This window comes from Cadophora gregata (assembly GCF_030347475.1).
Source record: "Cadophora gregata isolate MNR1 chromosome Unknown scaffold_17, whole genome shotgun sequence".
NCBI classification, from domain to species: Eukaryota; Fungi; Ascomycota; class Leotiomycetes; order Helotiales; family Ploettnerulaceae; genus Cadophora; species Cadophora gregata.
This window is the reverse complement of record NW_026695940.1, coordinates 1,589,017-1,609,785: the sequence shown is the minus strand read 5'-3', so window position 1 is coordinate 1,609,785 and position 20,769 is coordinate 1,589,017. Positions and strand designations below refer to the sequence as shown.

At 48.2% G+C, this 20,769-nt stretch overlaps 8 protein-coding genes across 8 annotated transcripts; 2 read left to right on the top strand and 6 right to left on the bottom strand.

The window, feature by feature from the left end:
- Window positions 1-209: 209 nt before the first annotated feature.
- Window positions 210-2,188, top strand: ONS95_006344 (uncharacterized protein; the record flags this gene model as incomplete). Its single annotated transcript, XM_058499803.1, has 2 exons — window positions 210-1,896; window positions 1,946-2,188. Exons 1-2 carry the CDS (start codon window positions 415-417, stop codon window positions 2,186-2,188), a joined length of 1,725 nt encoding a protein of 574 aa, XP_058350847.1. The 5' UTR covers window positions 210-414.
- A 241-nt stretch (window positions 2,189-2,429) lies between these two features.
- Window positions 2,430-5,138, bottom strand: ONS95_006343 (uncharacterized protein; the record flags this gene model as incomplete). Its single annotated transcript, XM_058499802.1, has 7 exons — window positions 2,430-2,806; window positions 2,897-2,959; window positions 3,012-3,212; window positions 3,265-3,420; window positions 3,478-3,757; window positions 3,806-4,870; window positions 5,127-5,138. 7 exons carry the CDS (start codon window positions 5,136-5,138, stop codon window positions 2,430-2,432), a joined length of 2,154 nt encoding a protein of 717 aa, XP_058350846.1.
- A 647-nt stretch (window positions 5,139-5,785) lies between these two features.
- On the bottom strand, window positions 5,786-7,651 carry ONS95_006342 (uncharacterized protein; the record flags this gene model as incomplete). The annotated part of the gene is made up of 3 exons (XM_058499801.1): window positions 5,786-6,519; window positions 6,576-6,871; window positions 7,005-7,651. 3 exons carry the CDS (start codon window positions 7,649-7,651, stop codon window positions 5,786-5,788), a joined length of 1,677 nt encoding a protein of 558 aa, XP_058350845.1.
- A 575-nt stretch (window positions 7,652-8,226) lies between these two features.
- Window positions 8,227-9,945, bottom strand: ONS95_006341 (uncharacterized protein; the record flags this gene model as incomplete). Its single annotated transcript, XM_058499800.1, has 2 exons — window positions 8,227-8,282; window positions 8,340-9,945. 2 exons carry the CDS (start codon window positions 9,943-9,945, stop codon window positions 8,227-8,229), a joined length of 1,662 nt encoding a protein of 553 aa, XP_058350844.1.
- Window positions 9,946-11,323: 1,378 nt separating this feature from the next.
- Window positions 11,324-11,936, top strand: ONS95_006340 (uncharacterized protein; the record flags this gene model as incomplete). Its single annotated transcript, XM_058499799.1, has 2 exons — window positions 11,324-11,722; window positions 11,805-11,936. 2 exons carry the CDS (start codon window positions 11,324-11,326, stop codon window positions 11,934-11,936), a joined length of 531 nt encoding a protein of 176 aa, XP_058350843.1.
- Window positions 11,937-12,294: 358 nt separating this feature from the next.
- ONS95_006339 (uncharacterized protein) lies at window positions 12,295-15,032 on the bottom strand. Its single transcript, XM_058499798.1, has 4 exons — window positions 14,449-15,032; window positions 14,263-14,390; window positions 12,918-14,212; window positions 12,295-12,851 (listed from the first exon to the last, which is right to left on the bottom strand). Exons 1-4 carry the CDS (start codon window positions 14,583-14,585, stop codon window positions 12,705-12,707), a joined length of 1,707 nt encoding a protein of 568 aa, XP_058350842.1. The 5' UTR covers window positions 14,586-15,032; the 3' UTR covers window positions 12,295-12,704.
- A 415-nt stretch (window positions 15,033-15,447) lies between these two features.
- Window positions 15,448-17,218, bottom strand: ONS95_006338 (uncharacterized protein; the record flags this gene model as incomplete). Its single annotated transcript, XM_058499797.1, has 2 exons — window positions 15,448-16,292; window positions 16,361-17,218. 2 exons carry the CDS (start codon window positions 17,216-17,218, stop codon window positions 15,585-15,587), a joined length of 1,566 nt encoding a protein of 521 aa, XP_058350841.1. The 3' UTR covers window positions 15,448-15,584.
- A 1,010-nt stretch (window positions 17,219-18,228) lies between these two features.
- Window positions 18,229-20,720, bottom strand: ONS95_006337 (uncharacterized protein; the record flags this gene model as incomplete). Its single annotated transcript, XM_058499796.1, has 8 exons — window positions 18,229-18,552; window positions 18,728-18,777; window positions 18,942-19,279; window positions 19,338-19,412; window positions 19,476-19,555; window positions 19,617-20,374; window positions 20,484-20,495; window positions 20,552-20,720. 8 exons carry the CDS (start codon window positions 20,718-20,720, stop codon window positions 18,229-18,231), a joined length of 1,806 nt encoding a protein of 601 aa, XP_058350840.1.
- Window positions 20,721-20,769: the final 49 nt, after the last annotated feature.

Below are 20,769 nucleotides of genomic sequence, written 5' to 3'. Positions count from 1 at the left end.
TTCCGGGTACACGCCTAGCAAAGAACTTTCTGTTCAAATTCATGTCACATTGCCCAGTATGGACTCTGCTTTGTATTTGACTATAGGAAAGAAGTGGAGTCAAGCTTTGCTTTTGGGGATGGAGACCGTTTGATCGGCGAACTTCATTTATATCTTCGAGCGAATGAAATATTGAATACATGATCGCTGGGAGTACTGTCATTAGATAGCTCATCACAAGTGCGAAAAGTGTGCTTCTCGTCCATCATATTAGAAACCAGTGCCTCGTAGCTTATTTTATAGGTCCCGGGTTTTGATGATATATGTCGTACACCCCTCCCACAACTTTTACTAGTCTTTCAGAGTTCCGGATTTCTTTCCTATACAACACGCTCCTTCTATTTGCGCACTTTCCTTTCATCCCTTCATTTAGCGATGTCAACCCTCGACGATGTTCTCTCCCGTCAGAAGACAGACAATGTTCTTTACCCTCCAACAATCACCGGTCCAACTACCGCATCCCTGAGAATCGAAGCAGTAACGGAAAATACTCTTACTGTTGGGCTTCTCAACTCCACCACCTCCAGCAATGTATACGCCTACATCACGGGTCTCGCAATTGCCAACAACCACTGCCTCTTTCTCCTGGAAGCCGATGGAGAAACACCATACTATCCCACCAATCCAGATTCCAATGGCTCCGCACTGTCTTCAGACTGTGCAATAGCTCTGGGAGCTCCTGGAATAACACGAAGCGTCACAATTCCGTACATTGCGGGTGGAAGAATTTGGTTCTGCGTCGACAACAAACTCACTTTCCTCCTGAACTCCAGCCCCGCGGGTCCAGGACTCGTCGAACCCTCAGTCAGTAACACTGCAGATCCCAATTACCATCTTTCCTGGGACTTTTGCGAGTTCACGTACAACAGTGCACAGCTGTACGCAAACATCACTTATGTCGACTTCGTCTGCCTGCCAATATCACTAACTCTGACATCAACTTCTGGAACGACCTCACACGTAGGAGGTCTTCCCTCTAACGGCCTTGAAACAATCTGTACTGGTCTGCAATCCCAAAACGCTATCGACAGCGCCGGCTGGGACAAGCTAGTAATTACAAACAACGGGACCAACCTTCGAGCCCTGTCTCCCTCCAACGGAATCCTCTTCAACCCGGATCTTTTCTCCACTTACTGGGACTCGTACATCGACGCCGTCTGGACGAAATATATTTCCTCGCCCTTGACGATCAACACACAATTCACATGGGGCTCCGCAACAGGATATACGTCCAACGACCGCACGCTTCTCACATTCTCCGGGGTCGGATCATTTCCCAAACCTTCAGCAAAAGACATATTCGGCGCCAATTCCGGGGCTTTCGCGCCTCAGGATGCAAACACAGATCAGTTGCTCAATATTGGCGCGAGATTGGATGCGGCTTTCAATAGGAGCACGTTGCTGATCAACGCCGATCAGCCGACTAAGGAGGTGGTGAGTACGTATTATGGGCATACCGTGACAAATCATTATGCTAGGATCGTGCATGCCGCGAATGTGGATGGGAGAGGGTACTGTTTTCCCTATGATGATGTTACGCCGGAGGGGAGAGTGGATCAGAGTGGGTTTGTGAATGATGGGAGTCCGAAGAGCTTTTTGGTGTGTGTTGGGGGCGGGAATGCCTTTGCGAAGAGGACGATTGAAAGTGTAGAGGAGAGAGGGAGGGATAGAAGAGTAGTGAAGAGGGGGTTGCTTTGGCAGGATGAATCGAGGCAGGATGTCGACTTTGAGAATGATGGGAATCGAGATTTGGAGAAGGGACTGACCTGGAAGCTGTCATACGACGTTGATCAGTCATCAAATCGGAATTTCAATCTTCCTCCTGTCCTGCAGAAATGGCTGGGACCGCATCTGACTGTAAGTATCTTCATGGCGCACCAGGAGTCTCTTGCTAACTGTCGACCAGAAATTTCAGTCAAGCCCGATTTACATTCAGAACATACTCCCGCTGATTCAAATCGTCTCAAGGATACTTTCATCCGTTGTATCATTATCAATAAGGACACTCATATCGAGAGTCTTCATTATTATGTTCTTTGTTATTTTTTACTTGCTCGGCTTGCTACCTCATGGATTAGGTGGCGAGAGTCAGAGGCGTGTTTTGGAGTCTGTGGTCGCTGGGAGCGCGAATGGGACAGCGCTTGTCTGATGCGAGCGATGTTGGCGGTCTTTTGCTGTTCACTTTTTTTCATTGTATAAAGTGAGTTATCAAATACGTAATTGTAGTTGACCCCGAGAAATGTTCTCGTTGCCTTACATAATGCAAAATATTTCAAACTCTGTAAGTTCACACTGTGTGATAATTGTGAGTATGATCCAACGAAATCAGTTTAGCTGACTCAAACGCCCAAGGGTTACTGAATCCAAAGGTTCCATTTCTCCATGCCTCCTCAGAGACTTGTATCCTCATTCTTTCCCGCTTGCGGCGCCGTAACCTTAATACCAGCCTCCAATCTCAACAAACTAATGTCAAACCCCTTACAGAGACACCATGTCCTCACCGTCTTGATCGCATTCTTAATCTCTCTCCCATTCAACTCCCACTTTGCCAACTCCTCCACGTCGCCCTCCTGCAATTTACTCTCGATATCTTCACCAGGGAGGCGTGACAAGAATTTGCGCCAGAGGACAAGCCTGGAGGAAAAGGGCAGCGAGTGGAAGACGAGGTGGATGTTGACGCGGGAGCGGAAGGCGACGTCGATGGTGGAGTAGAGGTTGGTGGTTAGGAAGATGATGCCTTTGAAGTATTCGAGTTCACGGAGGAAGACTGGGTAAGGATTGTTAGTTCGTATTTGTTGATTGCTTGGGTGAGAAGCGAAGTGCGGGGTAGTGTGGGGTAATGCTGGGGAAAACTTACTTGACACCAATTCGTTTCTTGCGATGTCCCCTGGATCTCGCTCTGCCATGAAAACATCGGCCTCTGTCTAGATTCAGTCTTGCACCTCGAACATAGTGTTACAAAGTTTACTAACCATCGAGTAGAATCACAGCATCCCACTCGGTGGCCATCTCAAACACCTTCTTGATTTTCGGACCAAGTTTAGACGCATCAGTTCCCAGATCTTCAGCTTGGAGGTAATAAAGAGGACGGAGAGTTTTGTCAGCGACTGCCTCTGCGGTCAAAGTCTTTCCTGTTCCAGGGGGACCGCTGAGTAGCAGGATCAAGCCTTGGCCTTAAGATTGAATTGTTAGTCCAGCGGTACACAGGAATAAGATTCAACTTGCCTTTGCCCATAACCACATCATCAACTCGCGCCTTCATGCGTTGATGGTTATCGACGAATGTCAAGACGAGGTTCTTTTGCTCTTCGGGATACACCAGGTGACCATATGCTTCGTCATTCCAGGTAACAGGCTGGAGGTCATCCACGTAGAAGTTCACTGGTGAGGATGTTGTCAGAAAATGCATCTCAGGACTTTTGCTTGAGACAAGCTTACACCATTGTTTATTCTTCAATGCGAAGCCCTCAAGCAGAGGGGAAACATAGACAAGCCCATCCTTTCTCTTTCCCAGCATCTCAATCTTATTCTCCTCTTGCTTCTCCTTGGACAGTGTCTGCACATACTTTGGCTCGTCAGAACCTCCATTAGTCGACGCTCCGCTGGTTGATGGTGGTCGTGAGGAGCCTTGTTTCCTGCGAGAATTGCTGTCTGATCTCTGGAGACCTTCGAAATGCTTCTTGTAGCCGAAGTAGTCGATGAGAATACGACCGGTAACCTAAATCGGTCAGTACTTTCTTCAAATTTCAGGGCAGAAAGTCTTTACATTGTGTCTCTGAAGTCCACATTGAGTGGCTAGCAGACCCACGCCAGTGTAATCGCAATAGGTCAGCCCCTGGTACTCCAAAGCCTTGATGGCACGTGCAGTCAATCGCTCTTTGACTGTTTCCGGATTGTCATGAAACGAGATAGGATAGCAAGGAAGATCAGTGACAGGACGGTTGCCTCCAAAAGCAGGGGTCTGGACTTGAACGGGCATCCAATCAAAACTCTCTCCATCGAAAGCAATTTCCTCGCAGTCAACGTTCAGCGCAGGATGAGGATGGCACACATAGTTTGTACCAGTGACTCGACAAATGCGTTCGCAGTCCTTAGTGCCGTAGAAGATCATGGTGTGTTTGGGGAAATAGGTCCATGCTAGCTTGTACGAGATGAGTCCACTGGCATTGAGGTGTTTGAGATGTTCCATGAAACTTCCAAACATCTCGTCCATGACTTGAACGAGGAGATTGAGATGTTGTTTCAAGACGCCGTTTGACTTGGTTCGGCCATGTAGAGCGATTATCTTGTCATAGGTGAAGAACAGTGGCTTGAATGGTTCCTGGAATCTTGCTGGCTCAGATGTCTCTAGGTACATGCCTTGAGGCTTGAGAATGTCCTTCAATGCGGCTACCAGGATGGCACTCTGGAGCTCGATGGAGTGGACCTTGAGTGGGGTTCTGCCGGAGATGGTCGGTTGTTCATGGTCCTTGATCTTGAAGATCTTGATGGCAACTCGATTATTGGCTTTGGCGACCTTCTCATTCAGTTGCTTTGGGGGAGTCTCAACCCAGTCATAGTGTCCTCCGTGAGATTTCTTTCCTTCGTAGAAGACCTTCACGCTGGCGCTGGTACCGAAGTCTGCATCTTTGCCTGGGATTATTGATGGCATAGGAACCTCATCATCAACGGTCGAATCTGGAGGAGTTGGAAGGTCTTCCACCTCCTTTGCCGCACCCGCTGCTGCGACGCTGCTTCGTGTGCGTTTCCACTTCATTGCGGGAGTCTTGCTGGATTCGGGGACTGGGTCAACAGCTTCTGACTTTCTCTTGCGAAGCTTCGACGGTTGGTTCTGAACAATATCAGTTAAGTGACGAAATATATCTAAGCAAACGAACATGGCTGGCAGTCTCGGTGTGACGAGTTTGGAAGTCTCTTTTGGGACTAGCTAAGCCACGCAGGAAGCAGCGTGCCAGCCTCCCAAACTCTCAACATGGATACTAACCCAAACAGTGCAACTATGCAGGTATCTGATTGCCCTATTTCACAATAGTTCTGGAATGTAGTGAGGCCAACAGGAAACAAGAAGATAAAATCAATAAACATACATTGAGTGCCATCGTTGAGGACTTTGAGGCGCGGCGAAGAAGGCAGCCAAGAATATCCTCGCTTAGCTATGCAGATTGCAAGCTTGCAAAGTCCTGAAAAACGCCAAAGAAGCTCAGTATTAATACGTCTTCCTGATTGATTTGTGCCGTAGAATTGCTTGGAAGCGAGGAGTCATTGGGTATATGCGGCGCAGCAGGACCAACTAGATGTCTCGGGATGTAGCAACCCGCCAGGCTCCAGAGTCTGCCTAAATCACCTCGTTGTATTTGGATATTAGCGTTGGTAGATGTATTGATTTTGTGACTCACATGTAACGGAATGAATATATCAACTCGTTTTGGGTCAGTGAAGAGATCTCCGTACAGCCAAATCGAACCTCGCTGCAACATGGGGATGGCGTTTGATGTTGCCACGTGACTTTTTTTGGACATCACATGATATTATGTAAACACAGTGCTTCCTGGCCTTGGAACCCAGACTCGGAAGAAGACGGTTTGCCTTGGTTAGCGCCTGCTTCTGATAGTCTTTGTCCATGTAGAAAACAGGAAGACCAAGTAGACGCAGGGTTCTAGGAAGAGAATGCGAACCACAAAACTTAGCCAGTATGTAACCAGCTTAAAAGTTGCAAAATATTATCATTATCAAAAGTATGACTTCATCATCCCCATCTGAACGGATGAGCCTCAGTATTCAACACATAGTCATCCAAACTGATCAGATCCGGCTCACTGAAAAGTAAGTAAAAATACTTCAAAGTCTCTGCCAGCCAGAAAGTCTCCATAGAATCTTCTAGTGTTGGCCAAGCTTCCATGACATCCACAACTCTCGCATTCGCAATACTCGTCCTCGTATGTTTCTGAATCGCTTTGAACATCTTCCACCCTTTATCCATCCAGACAGGATCCGCTGTCAATCGATACATTATGAATACTGACTCGATAGCCTCTGGTCTGAGCTGGTACGATGGATCGTCGACGCTTTTGAAGCCGTCCCCTTCACCGCTCCAGACGCACAGCGCAGGGTCTTTGCAGACCTCCACGTGAGAGAAATCAGGCATTATTCCTGATGGCGTGTTATCATACCCCCACACGCAGCCATTTGTGAGTTTTGCAGCTGTTTCGAGCTCTTCGGATGACTGGCTGAGCCGAGATCCGAGGGCGACCATGCCACCGACGAAGCATGCTAGGTGTTGGAATTGGCCCTCGAGTACAGGGGGTTCCGTGGACATATCGAGGTTGCCAGTCATGAGGATGTCGGGGTTTCCAGGGACGGATGGCCGGAAGAATAGGTTCTTACTGAACGCGGCGAGGGCTGAGCGATACATCTCGAGATACTGATTTGATTTTCGGTAGTTGAGAAGATGTGTTTTGGGAAGGTATTCGAAGGCAGAATCTACAGCATCTAAATCAGTATGATAGTCTCCATGAAGAGTCCATGGGGGGCATTACCTGCAAGAACACCCAACGAGAATCTCTGGTCTGAAAAATAGAGTTCTGGCCCGGAGCAATCGGCGATCATGGGCCACATCCCAGGCAGCGCAGTATTGTTCTGGGTGCTCTTCAGCTGATTTGTGATTGTCTGGATCCGAGCAGCGTATGTCTTGTTCCCTGTTGCATGGCTCAATCGAATAAATTCCAAACTCAGACTTGCAACTTGTGCGATTACGACACCATCCTCGCCAGGCAACTTTCCGGACGTCTCGTTCCTCCACCAGTAGTATGGAACAGGAAGGCCATTCTCGGTTCTGTCAAATTCAAGAATCAGCTTTGATATTCGTAAAGAGATTTAGAGGCATTGGGCGACATGAATATGGACGTTGCTACGATGCTCCAGGGAAAAAGTGCGGGGGATATGGAGCGCATGGTTCGAATACCCACTCGAAAGCTTTGACAAGAAAGTCTCCCAATTGAGTTGCTTTTTTCAGAAGTACGGGGTATTTATGCTCGCTAACATCCCATGCACCCAGCAACCCTCCCAAATATCGTATCGTAACTTCAAAAACGGAGACTTTGTCGGCGTTCGGTTTCGAAAAGTCGATCTCCTCCAACACTTCAAGTGCCTCATCGAATTTCTCTTGCAGCCCCATTATATATAAACTGTCCAGCGAATCTACCAGTGTCGCTGCCCATCCCACAAATGGATCTTTATATCTGCCGGAAATCGGCATCAACTCGTCGTGCATCCACGCATAGTGGTTGTACCCCTTCCAGGCATGTCTGAATGCGTCTTTGACTTCATCCCGCCGCTGTAATCGTAGCGCTTTCGCCTCCGGAAATTCGATGGGAAATGTGGCTTGGATTTTGTACGGGCTTCTGCTGTTGCGGTATGGTACTGAATCTGGTGCGAATATGGAAGTTGAGGAGGAGGGGGAGGACGAGGAGTAAAGGTATATGCAGAGAAGTAGGAGAGCAATAAGAGCGTGCCGTGCGCGCAGCCGAAAGCCCAAGGGTCGAGGATAGCGGAAATTGATACTTGGAGGCGTGGCTTTCTCGTGCAATTGCTTTTTGCTAACCAGGAGAGGCATTTTTATCTGCCTGCATTAGCAATTGATTAGCATGCAGCTATATTCCGCGCATCATCAGAAGCTCTTGTGTAGTGCGAGGTCAAAAGTTCCCTAATGACGTTTCGAGAAATGCCGAGGTTCGATCGGATATCACATGACTGTAGTAATGCCCTGGTCAGAGGAGGAAACGGCGTAGAGAAGTAGCTGTGGTCATCTTGGAACTTCACAGATTCTATCACCTGTGTAGTCTTTCGTATTGATTTGAGACAGATTTAGTAAAAAAAGAAAGCTGGGTGAGCGTAAGTATTGAGCTACTCGACGAGCAATCCAGAGCATTCTTAAGCTGCCATCCCACACAAGCTCACGGAACAGTCTTGAACATAGCCAAGTGGGCCTTGCATGCGACGCGTGAACGTTCTGATGCTCTGCGGATTTCTGTTCGCTTCGTCGAACCATCTCTTTCAAGCGGGCTGTTCCATGCAAATACAGCCCAACAGTGCTTGTCATGTGCCGACGCAAGGCAAAGTTTGTCAACCGATGAAGCACCAGAGGTTAGACCGAGCAGCGACGTGTGCCACAGAACCTCTCACTAAGCATTATCTATTCAATAGGAAAAGAGTGTTCAAGTTAAATTTGCATCGAAAAGATGGTCCTGGAATAGCTAGTCAGGTCGAAATCCTTTGAAAACGTATTGGGTCAGTCCACTCACTGGTCCTCGCATTATATGCGTCATCGCGAGCTTTGTGTCGGTGCCCCTCGATAAAAAACCGTATCGCTCGCCCGATCAAGACAAATTTGCGTTCAGTCTCGATCCGGATGACAAAATATTCTTCAATGCCATTGGCGAGACACAGCATGTCAGATTCCTGAATCTCACATAATGCTATCCCATCTTCGTCATTTGATCCCAGAAACGTCCTCACTTTGCCATTCGAATTGGTGCTCCTAGTCGGGCCATTGATTTTAATATACTCATCAGTATTTCCTGATCTCGTGTAAACTTCCCGCATAGCTGTAGTTTCATGAATTTCGTGCGTTGCGAGAGATAAAAGCTTTCGTGATATCGCGTCTTGCGTTAGCATAGTGCCATTGGTCAGCCGTTGGGGCTTAGGCTGGATTATCGAGGATTCCGTAATGTTTCTCGTATAGTCAATCACCGAGCCTACTTTCAGTATCTCGCTATATTGGTGAATCACTACAGTATATGATCGACTGGATCGAGCCCAGGTGCTCATGACACCTTCATCCACAGCAGGATAACATGACTCCACAGGGTCCCAAAAAGGGTTCATCAGCAGGCGTTGAAGGGTCCGAAACAAAGTTTCATCTAAGTACTTGTTACTCGGATAGCGAGAGCGGGTGCTTTCGGCAAGGTGATCTTGGTTGAGGTATTTGAATATATCTAAACATAATTCTGTTGTACTTTTGGTATAGTCAGGAGCGATGTCGAAGTCTTTCGCGATGCTGATCAGCCCATAAATTTTGTCTCGAACATCTTCACATTGTGAATTACAAATATCGCATAGTTGGACGAGGTCTCTGATGGGATAGACATGATTGTGATATGACTGTTTCGCCGCAATGGCATAGGCAGGTGTCAATGCGCAAGACTCGATATCTGGGGAAATCTTCAGATTTCCATTAGCTTCAAGGCCGGAAGAGAAAAGCGCCCAAGGCAGTATTTTTGAACCACAAAGCAAGTCGATCGAAGAAGCCGATAGCACTTCCTGGATAATCCAAAGTCTTGTCCAGTAAGGTCGGCGGCTGACAGACAAGAATGCTGACTGAATTCTCTGTTTTGTCAAGGTAGAGACATCCACGCCTGCTTGGCCCCAAACGGTGATCAGGCTATCCAAGCGATCAAGTCTTCCTTCAACTTTAGCCATGAGCTCGAACAACAGATCGCTATCGTCGTCCGCTGCTCCAAGCCATACAAGGACCTTCGCTGCCTGACGGAAAATCTTGCTCATAATCGAAACCTGACTACCCCTCTCTACATCATTTCGCTGGTTGATACAGAGAGCATCTACCCAGAGGCAGCGAGGAAACTGCTTATCTCTCAAGGCAATGAGAGCCATATAAAGGTTTTCGCGGATCTCAACAGGTTGCCCATCTACGGTGATAATCCGTGCTGGTGAAGGCGGCCCCCATTGATAGGATAAAGCCTCGTATGCTGCTGCAGCTGCTCTCCCATCTGCCTGAAGACTCGATGTCACTAGTCTGACGCTGAGCTGGTCTCGGGCATTCCCAGGCAGAAGGACCATCAATCGTATCTCGCCAGCTTGAAGATGTTGGTAGCTTGATGCTTCCGCCATAGCTCTCAATCTTAATTCGAATGACGACGAGGCTGAAGTGACTGTCCGTGAGCTGGATGATTCTGGAGAATGAGGCTGAGATATCAAAGTGCTCAATCAGACTATCGCTTGGAAGTTTTCGATGTAATCAGTCGAAGCTTCCACAGGCTGAATTGCAATCACGACGATATTAAGGCTGGAAGAAAGTCTCCTCGAGATGTGAGGTTGAAGTCTGCGAGATGAGGCTCCAGAAGCGCTGCATGTTGGCTGGAGGATGGAAGCGGACCAATAGGGTATCGTCCTGGCGACATGATGATTCCACAGATATGAAGTTAGAGATAATGGCTGTACTACCGCCACCCAGAATCAAAATCTGTCCTGAGAATTACGTCGCTGGTTAGATGGAAAGTATTGATGTTCAAGCTCATCGGAGCTCCGTGGGTCGAGGGCTATCTCGGACCGTTCTTGGCATGGACGTGAGAGGAAGATCGTCCCTTCCAGATCTGCCCATTGCGTATCTTCTCTGTCTGATCTCTTCAGTGTTTACTTCGCTTAACCATCTCGTAGCGGTCGCCAAAGGAAAAAACTTGGTCAGAAATACCATCTCGCAATTCTTTTAATTTCATCTCGCAGATTGATAATCCATCTCCTCTATTTGTTGAAACCTTATCCATCAAAGTCAAAGGTCCTTTTGTCCCACTAAGCCCGAAAGCTGAGTCAGCAAACCCACCTCGCCCGCCAATCGTGTGACCCACCTAATCAGTCAGTCAATGACTCCAACCCATCCTAGAAACATCTGAAGATATAAAACCCACTCCTAGTCCTCAACCTTCTCATTTTTCATCTCATTCTATCCCCCACCAAATCTCATCCTATCCCCACTCCCAGCAGAATTTCCGTCCTTTCCCCTCACCGAAAACCTTAAAAATAAAAAATGCCGTCATCAATACCCGAAGAGTCAGCACCGATATCCGGCGACACGCCGCTCATACCGAATTCAAGACCGAAAGCGAAAGTCGATCTCATTGCATGGGATCCTGATTCTCCGGAGCATGTAGAGCGGATGTTCCGGCAGCGGATTGCTTGTGGATGGAAGTCGGATTATGTTGAGAAATGGAGGGAATTGCAAGGGGGGGCAAGATGGCTATTCAGTGGGTGGTGAGTCCTACTTCTCATTTCCCTAGTTGGATTCTTGCATCTTCAGATTTGCGGATCCCCAGCTCGTTTCACATGAGATCTGGCGAGGGGCGTCTTCAAAACATATCCTGGTCGTGAAATGCGGTGATTCGAGAAGCATGTGTTGGACGTTGACCGGCTCGTGATTTGAGGAATGATGTTGTTGTTTTCCAAGGATAGCTTATTTCTTTCTCCAAGAAACCAAACCTAAAAACCAATATTAATGTCCTCCACCGACCCCTCCTCCCCCGCAAAACTCACCCAACACCTCACCAAATACCCCGAAGAAAACACCACTATCCTCGACACGGCTCTAACCCTCGGCGCCAAACCACGGCAGCCAACTCACCAGCCTTTCACTCCCATCGGCCACATCTCACTGGATTCCGAGAGCGCCAACCCTGATCAAGCCGATGCGTCGAAGGGTATGTATTACATCACGACGTTTTACATCTCAAGGGCTATTCAGAGCGGTGGGTTGGGGAGTGCGGCGATGGATAGAGTGGAGAGTGAGGCGGTGGGTGAGCCGTTGAGGGCGAGGGTGTTGAGTTTGGATACGTTGGCGAATAGTAGTTTGGAGCAGAAGGATATGTGGACGGAGATGGGGCTTGAGCAGCCTTCGGTAAGTGGAGTTGTGGTTTTGGTTTTGGTTTTTGTTATTGATCTGGGTGTTCTTTTATGGATGGTACTAATTGTCTGAAAAGTTCTCGAACCAGGATTGGTATGAGAGGAGAGGTTACAAACCATGGAAGTTTGTAGATGGTCATATCCAACAGGAAGTCAATGGGAAAATCTGGCCATTGGATGCTGTGTTTATGAAAAAGACTGTTGCCTGACTGGACTGACAATTATGTGTCCGAAAGGGTGAGAGCCACTCAACATAGATGAGATAAGCATATGAGACTGTCAGTTTAGAATGGTAGGCTAGAAGTCTACATGGTTTAGATACATGATGCATACAAAATAGGAAATACGCTTACAAGAACTATAAAAACACGAGATGCGAGTCAATACCAGAGATCCCTTATCCTGTTAATCTTAAGTTAATATCAAGCCAACTCACTAATTCCTCTTCCATCCGTCCCAGCATCTACCACCCCTCTCAACATCCTCACCACATTCCCCATCCACCTCTCACAATCCACCGCCACCCCCCTATTTGCACCATTTTCCCTCCCCAACCCACTCATCCTACCCGCACTCCCTCCGTTCGCAAAACTCACAAACTGCACCCTCACACTCCCCTCATCCAGTCCCTCCCCCCTCAAAAACTCTCCCATCACACGCATCGCATCCCGCACTTCCTCGGCACCTCTATCGCCTTCGCCGGTCCACTCTCCATTGGTGAGGATATAGATGCTTAGCGGACGGACGGGTTCCTTGGATTTGGATTTGGATTTTTGGTTTGGCGGTGTTTTGGCGTGGAGGAGTTTGAGGCGGTAAGCTTGCAGCTGGAGGTTTAGGCGATAGAGGATGTTGGTTTGACCGCTGAGGGGGTGGGTGGAGAGGTGGGTGCAGAGTTCGGAGGTGGAGCGACGGCGGTATGTGGAGTCTGCTTACTGTTAGCTATTCTGCTCTGGACAAAAGTAGTCGAGATTTGGAGGCTACTGAGGCGGCGTACAAGATACGGTGAAGAATAGTTCTGTCCCTTCTGGTGACATGCCTTTCACGAGGTAGGAAAGTGCTTCGAAAACTCGCTGGACATCAAGCCAGACAGGTGCCATAGATGCAGAGTCGTCAATTATAAATGCCTAGTGGACGACGTTCTGTCAATCATTTTCTACCACGATTATGACAACACGGAAAGGTCCACTCACATGATCTCGTTCACCCAACTCCTCCATCATCGTAACGCTCAATAGAGGCGGAATGTTCGCCTGTTTCTTCACTTTCTTATTCGCTTTCTTCCACTCCAAGCAGGTATTGAGCGAAATATACTCCAGGTTTGGTGCATCATCTGATATTAATGATGGTGTGCGTGGTATGGACGGAACATTTATGCGACTTTGTTTTGGAGACGCTTCGTGTCTTGATCGTGAGGGGAAAAGGGAGAAACCAATTCCTCGTTTTGGCAGTTTGAATTCGGGACGAGTCTCTTCTACTGTCGGGACGTACGATAGAGCATCTAGGAAACTGTCATCTTGACCAGTAGATGAAGAGAGTGGTTGAGAGTATGTGCTGGACTGATGACTCCTTGAATAACTAGGTGGTCTTGCTGGCAAGATATCCTCTGGCTTTATGCAGCTTGGTGCGATCTCTGAGTGTGAAGCGGATACATCTGGTGCGTAGGTCTGCGTTACTGGATGGAAGTTATTTAGAGTCGGTAGAATGAATGGTGTTGCATGTGGCTCGCGAGTAGATGTGTTGACTTGGTCATGTGTTGATTTAGATCTAGGGTCGCTTGAGTCCTGTTTTGGAAGAGTTCGTGGTCGTCCTTGGTTTGGAGCCGGTCTGTGAGGAACGTTTGGAGACATATGAGCTATTCGCAGCTGGATCGTTGAGTCTCTTTCTGACCTTTGTGACATCTGCTCCCGCTCGGTGATCGTTGCACTGTCTGCTCTAGAGACAGACTTCAGAGTTGGTACAGCACGCTTCGGAAGAGGCGGTAATGGTTGAGTCGGAGACGGGAATGCTGGCGGAGGATACTCCCTCCTATGCCGGCTTCCCTGGCTGACTATTCCGCTTCTATTTCCAGATTCCGAGTCCACACCAACTTTCTGCCTCGCTCTCAATAACACAACATCCGCTTTCCTCAGCAAAGCCTTCGTACTAGGGCGGTCCTCTTCCCAGAGCATCTCCTGGACCATGGTCTCCAGCACATTCTTAGTGATATGATCGGACCGGCGCAGACGGGCTTCAATGTCTATGTGGGCATTCTGAACGCATTTCATGACTTCAATGCCATTGTGAAAGGGGCATGTTTTGCTGTGATTTGAGATCGGGAAAACAGAACTTGCTTCTGTTTGCCTTTGATATCGATACTCTTGGAGTCCCGAATATCCATCTGTAAGCCAGATGGCGGCTTCGCTGTAAATACATCCTAGTGACCATATGTCGGTAGTCCATGACATATGAGATGAAAGTTCAGGGGACATGGACAGCTCCGGGGGATCTAAAATGAGATGTTATATGAAAAGATCTGTATGTCTGAGAGGCACTTACCGTACTGCGAAGGCTTTCTGCCTGTAATGTTGGAGTCTGAATTCCGAAAGTCCAGACCCCACCGTGAGTGTCCGTCCTGACCATCCTCGACACTGTGTATCCTTTCCGGTGCAATATTCAGATGAGCACTATTCCCATCAGCGCTAGATTACACAGTCATATCAACACCGAGAACGAAGCACATACCTCCCGCTGGTATGGCACCCTTTCAGCTCACCAAGCAGATCAAACAACGCCTCCCAGAACCGGATGATTTCCGCACCACGACTCGGAGGTGTCCGGATCCTGAAATAATCCTCCAGCGTCCCTTCACTCATCGACATACTTGACGTGCTCTGCTCTGTAGATCAAGATACCAAGACAAAATCAGGTACGAGTCAAGTCTTACCGCAGATTACCAAGTTCCAAGAAAGAAACTCCCTAAACAAAGAGATCTCCTGTAAAGTCTCCTGCATCCTAGCTGTGCCCGATCAAGTCATCAAAGGTAAAATCGCATCATAACAGGTGCGCCAATCCTCGCTGGTCCAGTCCCGGTCCCTGGCATTGGAAACGCTACCTCTATCCCATGTCTGCATCCAACTATCCTGCAGGTAGGTAAAATCCCTCCCTTTGACAGCGGTGGGGATCGATGCTTTTGTCGCTGAATTTGCTGACTTTCAGGGGGCTGTAGCGAGTCATAGCGTTGTATTTAGGCACGTGGAGAGGCCTGGCCTGGGGCGGGCGGGATTGTTTCAGGGGTGCAGTGGATGGTTTCATGGGTTGAGAAGATGGATGGCTGCATGAGCTATTTTCAACAGCGGGATGGTACGCGGTGCCGGCTGAGAAGGGAAGGTAGGCACGTGGGATGGTTCTGGCAATGTAATTTTTCAAGTGTTGAAGATATTTGACCTCTGCTTAAATATAGCCATTCAAGAATTGTTTAAAACAGGGCTGAAAGTGGAATAGACTTGAAAAAGCAAGCCATTCTTATTGATGAAGTCTACAGGTGAGGAGAGATACGATTACATGGATTTGAAAGGAATGAGACAGACTATCCTGAGTAACACCATTTGTCCAAGTACTGACACAGGTGGGTATTTTCGAAATTCTATTCAGTCTTAAATTTCTCGTTGTTGATGAATTATCTCCGTCTTCATCTCATCATTTGATGTACACACAAGGCTTTTCTACTAGGTGATGAGTAATCCTCTATTGAGTGTAGAGGAGGAGCGCTGTTGGCAGTGGTGTGCCCTCTGTCCCTCCTTCACACACAATCACTATCTTCTTGTCTCCCAGTGCTGCAGTATCTCTAGCAATGGGAGACCAATCAGCAAAGATCAACATTATTTCCATGCCAAAACATTTCCGACTCGTTTCACGAGTCTCCGCCCTGCAGAGTTCTCCTTGCGTTGCGCCTCGTATGCCTCTTGTGCAAGCAACTCCTGCAGACGTCCCCATCCCTTCCAATCTTCCATGGAAAGCGGCCCGTCAAGCGCAACCTGGATAGCCAATGCAGTCGCATCCCTAGCTGGCGATCTTTCATGTCTCGGGAGCTTCGATAAGCGAGTAAGTTTCTCATTCGTCTTAGAACTCAGTTGCGGACACTTTACCGTGACATACTCGTCTGCCGCGTCGCCATCAAGTATCGACACCTTGCACAAGAGGCGTGCGGAGTTCTGCCACTGCCAAGAAGGAGCTGGATCTAAGTTGTTGGCTCGCTCGGGGACACCAGAGAGGGGTATTCCAGCGTGAAATTCCAAGGACAGGATTTTGCTGCTGCAATGGCGGAGATAGTTGAAGATTTCTCGGGATGCGGAAATGGTCAGATGTGGTTTAGGAGAAGCTGTCGACCCATCACCAAGCTCGAACCAGAGTTCAAGAATTTTGAGACGTGGAAACTTGGCGAGAGCTTCGAGGGAACTGTGAGGCCAGGCACTCTTCTCTGTGTCCCTGTTGAGATCGAGATTCAGTTCCTCGAGATGCGGGAGGCTTCCGCTCAAAGTTATCAGATCGGTATCGGTGAGGAAACTTTTCCATTGTGCCGAGACTCTCTGTGATGAATCGTCAACTTGCGCAGCGCTGCTCCATGGCGAATAATGGGACCTGGGTGGCTCGAAACATGGCCCCAGCTTGAAATACTCAAGCTTTCCAAAGCTGTAGGGAGTCTCTCAAGAAATTCGGATTTATCCCAATAGTTCGCATCGAGAATAACTTCTCTCAACCGTACAAATTTCGACGCTATCTCCAGTGCGAGTTCGCTAGGAATATCATTCAGCTTTTGTAATTGCGACCAATCAAACTCCTGAGCCCAGTAATTGACTTCATCACCCTTTTCAGGATACCCAACACAGTAGACACCCTCCACAGAAATCAAGGGAGGCGTGGGTTCTCGACCCCACGGATATTGCTTGAGGCCGAGCTCCTCCAATGCAGGAGGCTTCTCGCCACCTGATAGGCCTAATCCGCAGTATGGCGCTCCGAAAGATGGGCCCTCAAATCTACTGTAGCCAGCTGTGACGATGTGGCCAACGTATAGTAGAGGAATTCGGGAAAGCCGAGGGCATGTGAGAAGTACTTCCTTCAGAGCAAGCATCTTTTCTTTGCAAACAGCGTAGTCCTGAATTCCTAGGTGGACGGATAATGAGAACAGGTTCTGGTTGCCTATGAGAGCTCTGAAACATTCCAGAACTCGATCATCAACTCTGCCATTACCGCTAATTGAAACGTGAAGCCGGGTTTGGGCAAGTAGTCCATCATTCAGGACGTGGGGGAAGATCCCACTGCAATTCCAGTGCATGTTTCGCAACCCGCTCATATCCGACATTGAATATGCTGCGTGGGCCAAAATAATGTCTTCTTCCTGATCGCAGCTTCCACCGCTCAATTTTATAACGCGCACTGCGGATTGAAGGTGTTGGCGCTCAAGTACATGGAGCTGGCTCAAAGCTTGACTGTGGTGACCGATATCGATAGTCATCGTGTGATGCATGACATACTGCGCGTTCACGTACAACTTGGAACTGACTGAGGATAGTTCTCGCAAACAGATTTCCTCGAGAAAGCTGAAGATGAGACGCAGTACTTCGTCGGGCAGCTGTGCGATTGATGGCCGTGTCGAGTCAGTCGGAGCTACTGCACGTGCTGTGATGGGCTGAGATTTCCGTCTAAGGCGTTGACGCTTCCCAAGAAGACGCCGGATGCGAGAAATATCCATAGAGTCAAGAGACAAGATTGGGACTTGTTGTTAATCTAATGGCGAAATATAAAGAATGGAGGTTTGAAGGTTGATTGGGGGTAAGATGAAAGAAGTGCGGTTGGTTGTTGAGGGATCACCATGGGCGCCACCAGGCAGAATGCACGGCCATGTTTAAGCGAGCGGATGCAAAACAGTCAGCAATCAGATCGAGTGCGAATGCGAACTGAGGCATCTGATTCCATTATTAGCAGGCAGAAAATTCGAAGGATTTCTGGTTTTGGTTTCTTTACAGACCTGGAGATGCCGTCATGACATACTCCAGGTGTCGGGACGAGGTTTTTCCTGTAACAGTGCAACATCACCTCGGCTAAAGCTTTCCATTTGTTTACCTTGTGCCAGGTTTTAGAAAACAACTTGGGTTTCCACTTGCACTTCGCGCAAGACAAAGTGAGTAGAGATTGAGCCAACAGATGCAAGAAAAAGGTAGCAGAAAGAGGTCCTGAACATGGGAAGTCATTTGGTGCAAGTGTAAGGCAATTTATGCCACTTTCAACCTCTGTGTTTTGCAAGAGAGCAATGACGCATAACAAAGGAGAAAGTAACTGATCTAATTGAATTTGACCCAAATTCCCGTGTTGTGAGCTCTCTATTTGTATAAACCATCTCTTCCAAACTCCATACATAAGCGCATCTAAATCTCAAAAGCCAAAGTAAAGAAAATCAAAACCACTCCACGCCGCCTGCTCAATATCACTCAAGATCAATCAACCTTTACATATACTTCCGTGACATTAGTTGGGAACGGCAAAACAGCTCATAGAGCCCCATGTCTTCGGCAAGAACTTGTCGGAGCTGATATCCGTACACCCCGTTCGCCTATGTGAATCGATGCCTTGGGTATCTCCAGTACAGTCTTCACCAGTGTGGAGCGTACAGAAGCCATTACGGATTCTGAACGATGCTGGATCATTGAACGTGCTAGCTGAGCAAGATTTATTTGGATTGCGCCCGCCATCGTCGAAGAATTGGTAGCTGTAATCAACCCCCGACGGGGCATTGCGCCGGAGAGTGATGCAAGAGTTCGACGTGGTTTCAGCTGTACCTTGCAAAGCGTACTATGATGCATTTCGTCAGCATTTGCTTACAAGAACGAGAGAAAGCTTTAGGTTTGATGTATGACTCACATAGTTGAAGTGTTGGTTTGTCTCTCTCTGTCCTTGCAGGAGGCATCATATACTGCTAAGTACCAAGTTGAGGTTGGAGCCGGCGGTGCTACGCTAGTTGAGCTACTGGAATGACGGTGACAGTACTCATTGTCGTAAATCCTTCTGCATCCAGGACTATGTGCAGTCATACGTCAGTGAATGGGTCTTTCAATGTTCATATTAGACTGGGGTTTGAGCAGCACAAGCACTTTTCGTGAGGCATCTGGGCTTCACTAAAGCATCCATATTCTTGTCTCGTGGGGCAGAAAGAGAGCAGAGGGTAAACATGGAAAGCTTACAAGACCAAATACTGTTCACGTAGTTGAAAACGGATGTAGCCAGAGGACTGCTGTCGTTCTCAAAGTTCTCGGGTGCAGGGTCACTAGACACATCGAAACACTGTAGGTATCCCCCGCAATCAGTGGCCGTGGCTGGGCAAGCCGAGGTCGTTGTAGTCATCGACGTTGAATCTGTAATGTCGCAGCCCACAATAACGTTACTTGTGGAAAGTACCTGCGTTGCTGTGGTTCTGGCATCGTTGACGCCAAATGAGCTAGTCGTGATGAACAAAGTTGCCGATGAGGTTTCGCAGGACGTTGGCTCTTCCGAATAACTAGGAACCCCATCGGGACCGATTCTGCTTGCTGAGTAGCTGATGGCCTGATTGATGTCAATGTATGATATGGGACACATACGTGAGTCTTGGCCATGGTGGGAGTTTCCCTTCGATCTTGAAGCCAGGAGGGAACTTAAGTCCTGGAGGCGGTCCACTGGAATTATTGTCAGCAAAATCTTAGATAAGAGGAATGTAGAAAGAGATTGTAGTCACATACGGTGGGTAGACTTCTGTTGGTAATTTCGGGAATGCCCATCCCTGAATGTTCAATTTTGGCAAATTGAACGAGATACAGACCTGCCAGCATAGGGTCAGTCATGGTTGGCTCCGTTTGCGAGTCAAATCACAGGACACTTACGAAGAAGAACCAAGTTTTGCAGGGGTTAGTAGGTTTCCCATCATCGTTCTTGGGACTCGGCACATCCGTAGTGATAGGCAAGATCCTCACGATATCTGGCCAGCTTGTATATGTAACTAAGGCTTCTTTTGTGGTTGAGCTAGTAGTAGATAGTAGCGGGGGAAATGTTCTGGTGCTTGCTGGCATGAATGTGAATGTTTCTCCATTCGTGGTAACAACAGATGCCGTGGATAGGTCAGCAGGTACTGGAACGACGAATGTGCCCCAGAACAGCTGTCCTGCGGAGGAAGTGACTACCATTTGATCAGGAAGGATAACAGTAGATGTTGTGACGCTCCCGTCAACGTTTGTAATAGTCGTCAAGATAGGTCCTGGAATTCCCGGCGCACCATCTGGAATGCTCACGGTGGAGGTGGCCGTACTTCTATCAGGATTCGTATCTGTCGTCAGAGCTGGTCCTGGGCTGCCCGGCTCACTGCCTGGAACGCCGAAGGTAGATGTCACAACAGTTCCGTGGGGGCTGGTAATGGTCGACAATCCGGGCCCTGGACCCCCGGGAGCACCTCCCGGGACACCAATGACAGATGTTGTAACGGTTCCATCAGGATTTGTGATTATTGTAAAGACAGGCACTGTACCTGGTTGGCTGGTACCTGGACTACCAGGACGTGGTGGCACTGGTCCTGGATCTGCTGGCGCTGGAAGACAGGTCCCATCTGGCTGACAAGTGCTTCCATAGTTGCAGCATCCCTCAAAACCTGCAGGTCAAAGTAAGCAATCGATAATACAAGTAAGTCTCTAAGCGAAGCAAAAGCAACGGGAGGCAGCAATGCATTTCCTCTTTCCAAATTTTAAAGATACACTTACAACAAGAGGTTCCTGAACATGAGAGTTAGTAAGGTAAGAAAAAGTTTTACTAAGATCTGTTGAATTACCATAACCACAGAGATTTTGACGTCCAGATGGAGTAGTGCAGCAAGTGTCGCCAACCAGTCCACAGGCCCCGGCGCAAGGAACAGCGCACTCTTGCCTACGAAAGATACTATCTGCCGAAATTGAAATGGAGCTGCTTGAGAGCAAGAGAATCCAAATCCAAAACTCCATTGTAGAGTTACTGTAGCTCTTGTGGTTAGTTGCAACTTCGCAACGAGTA

What these genes read in the sequence shown, in the direction of transcription:
- ONS95_006339 (XM_058499798.1), bottom strand. Translation starts at nt 14,585, where the DNA reads ATGTCGATGAGTGAAGGGACGCTGGAGGATTATTTCAGGATCCGGACA. An exon ending in GGGTGCCATACCAGCGGGAG is followed by an intron (nt 14,391 to 14,448) that starts GTATGTGCTTCG and finishes TGATGGGAATAG; the next exon opens with TGCTCATCTGAATATTGCAC. An exon ending in AGTTGGGTGAACGAGATCAT is followed by an intron (nt 12,852 to 12,917) that starts GTGAGTGGACCT and finishes GTCGTCCACTAG; the next exon opens with GCATTTATAATTGACGACTC.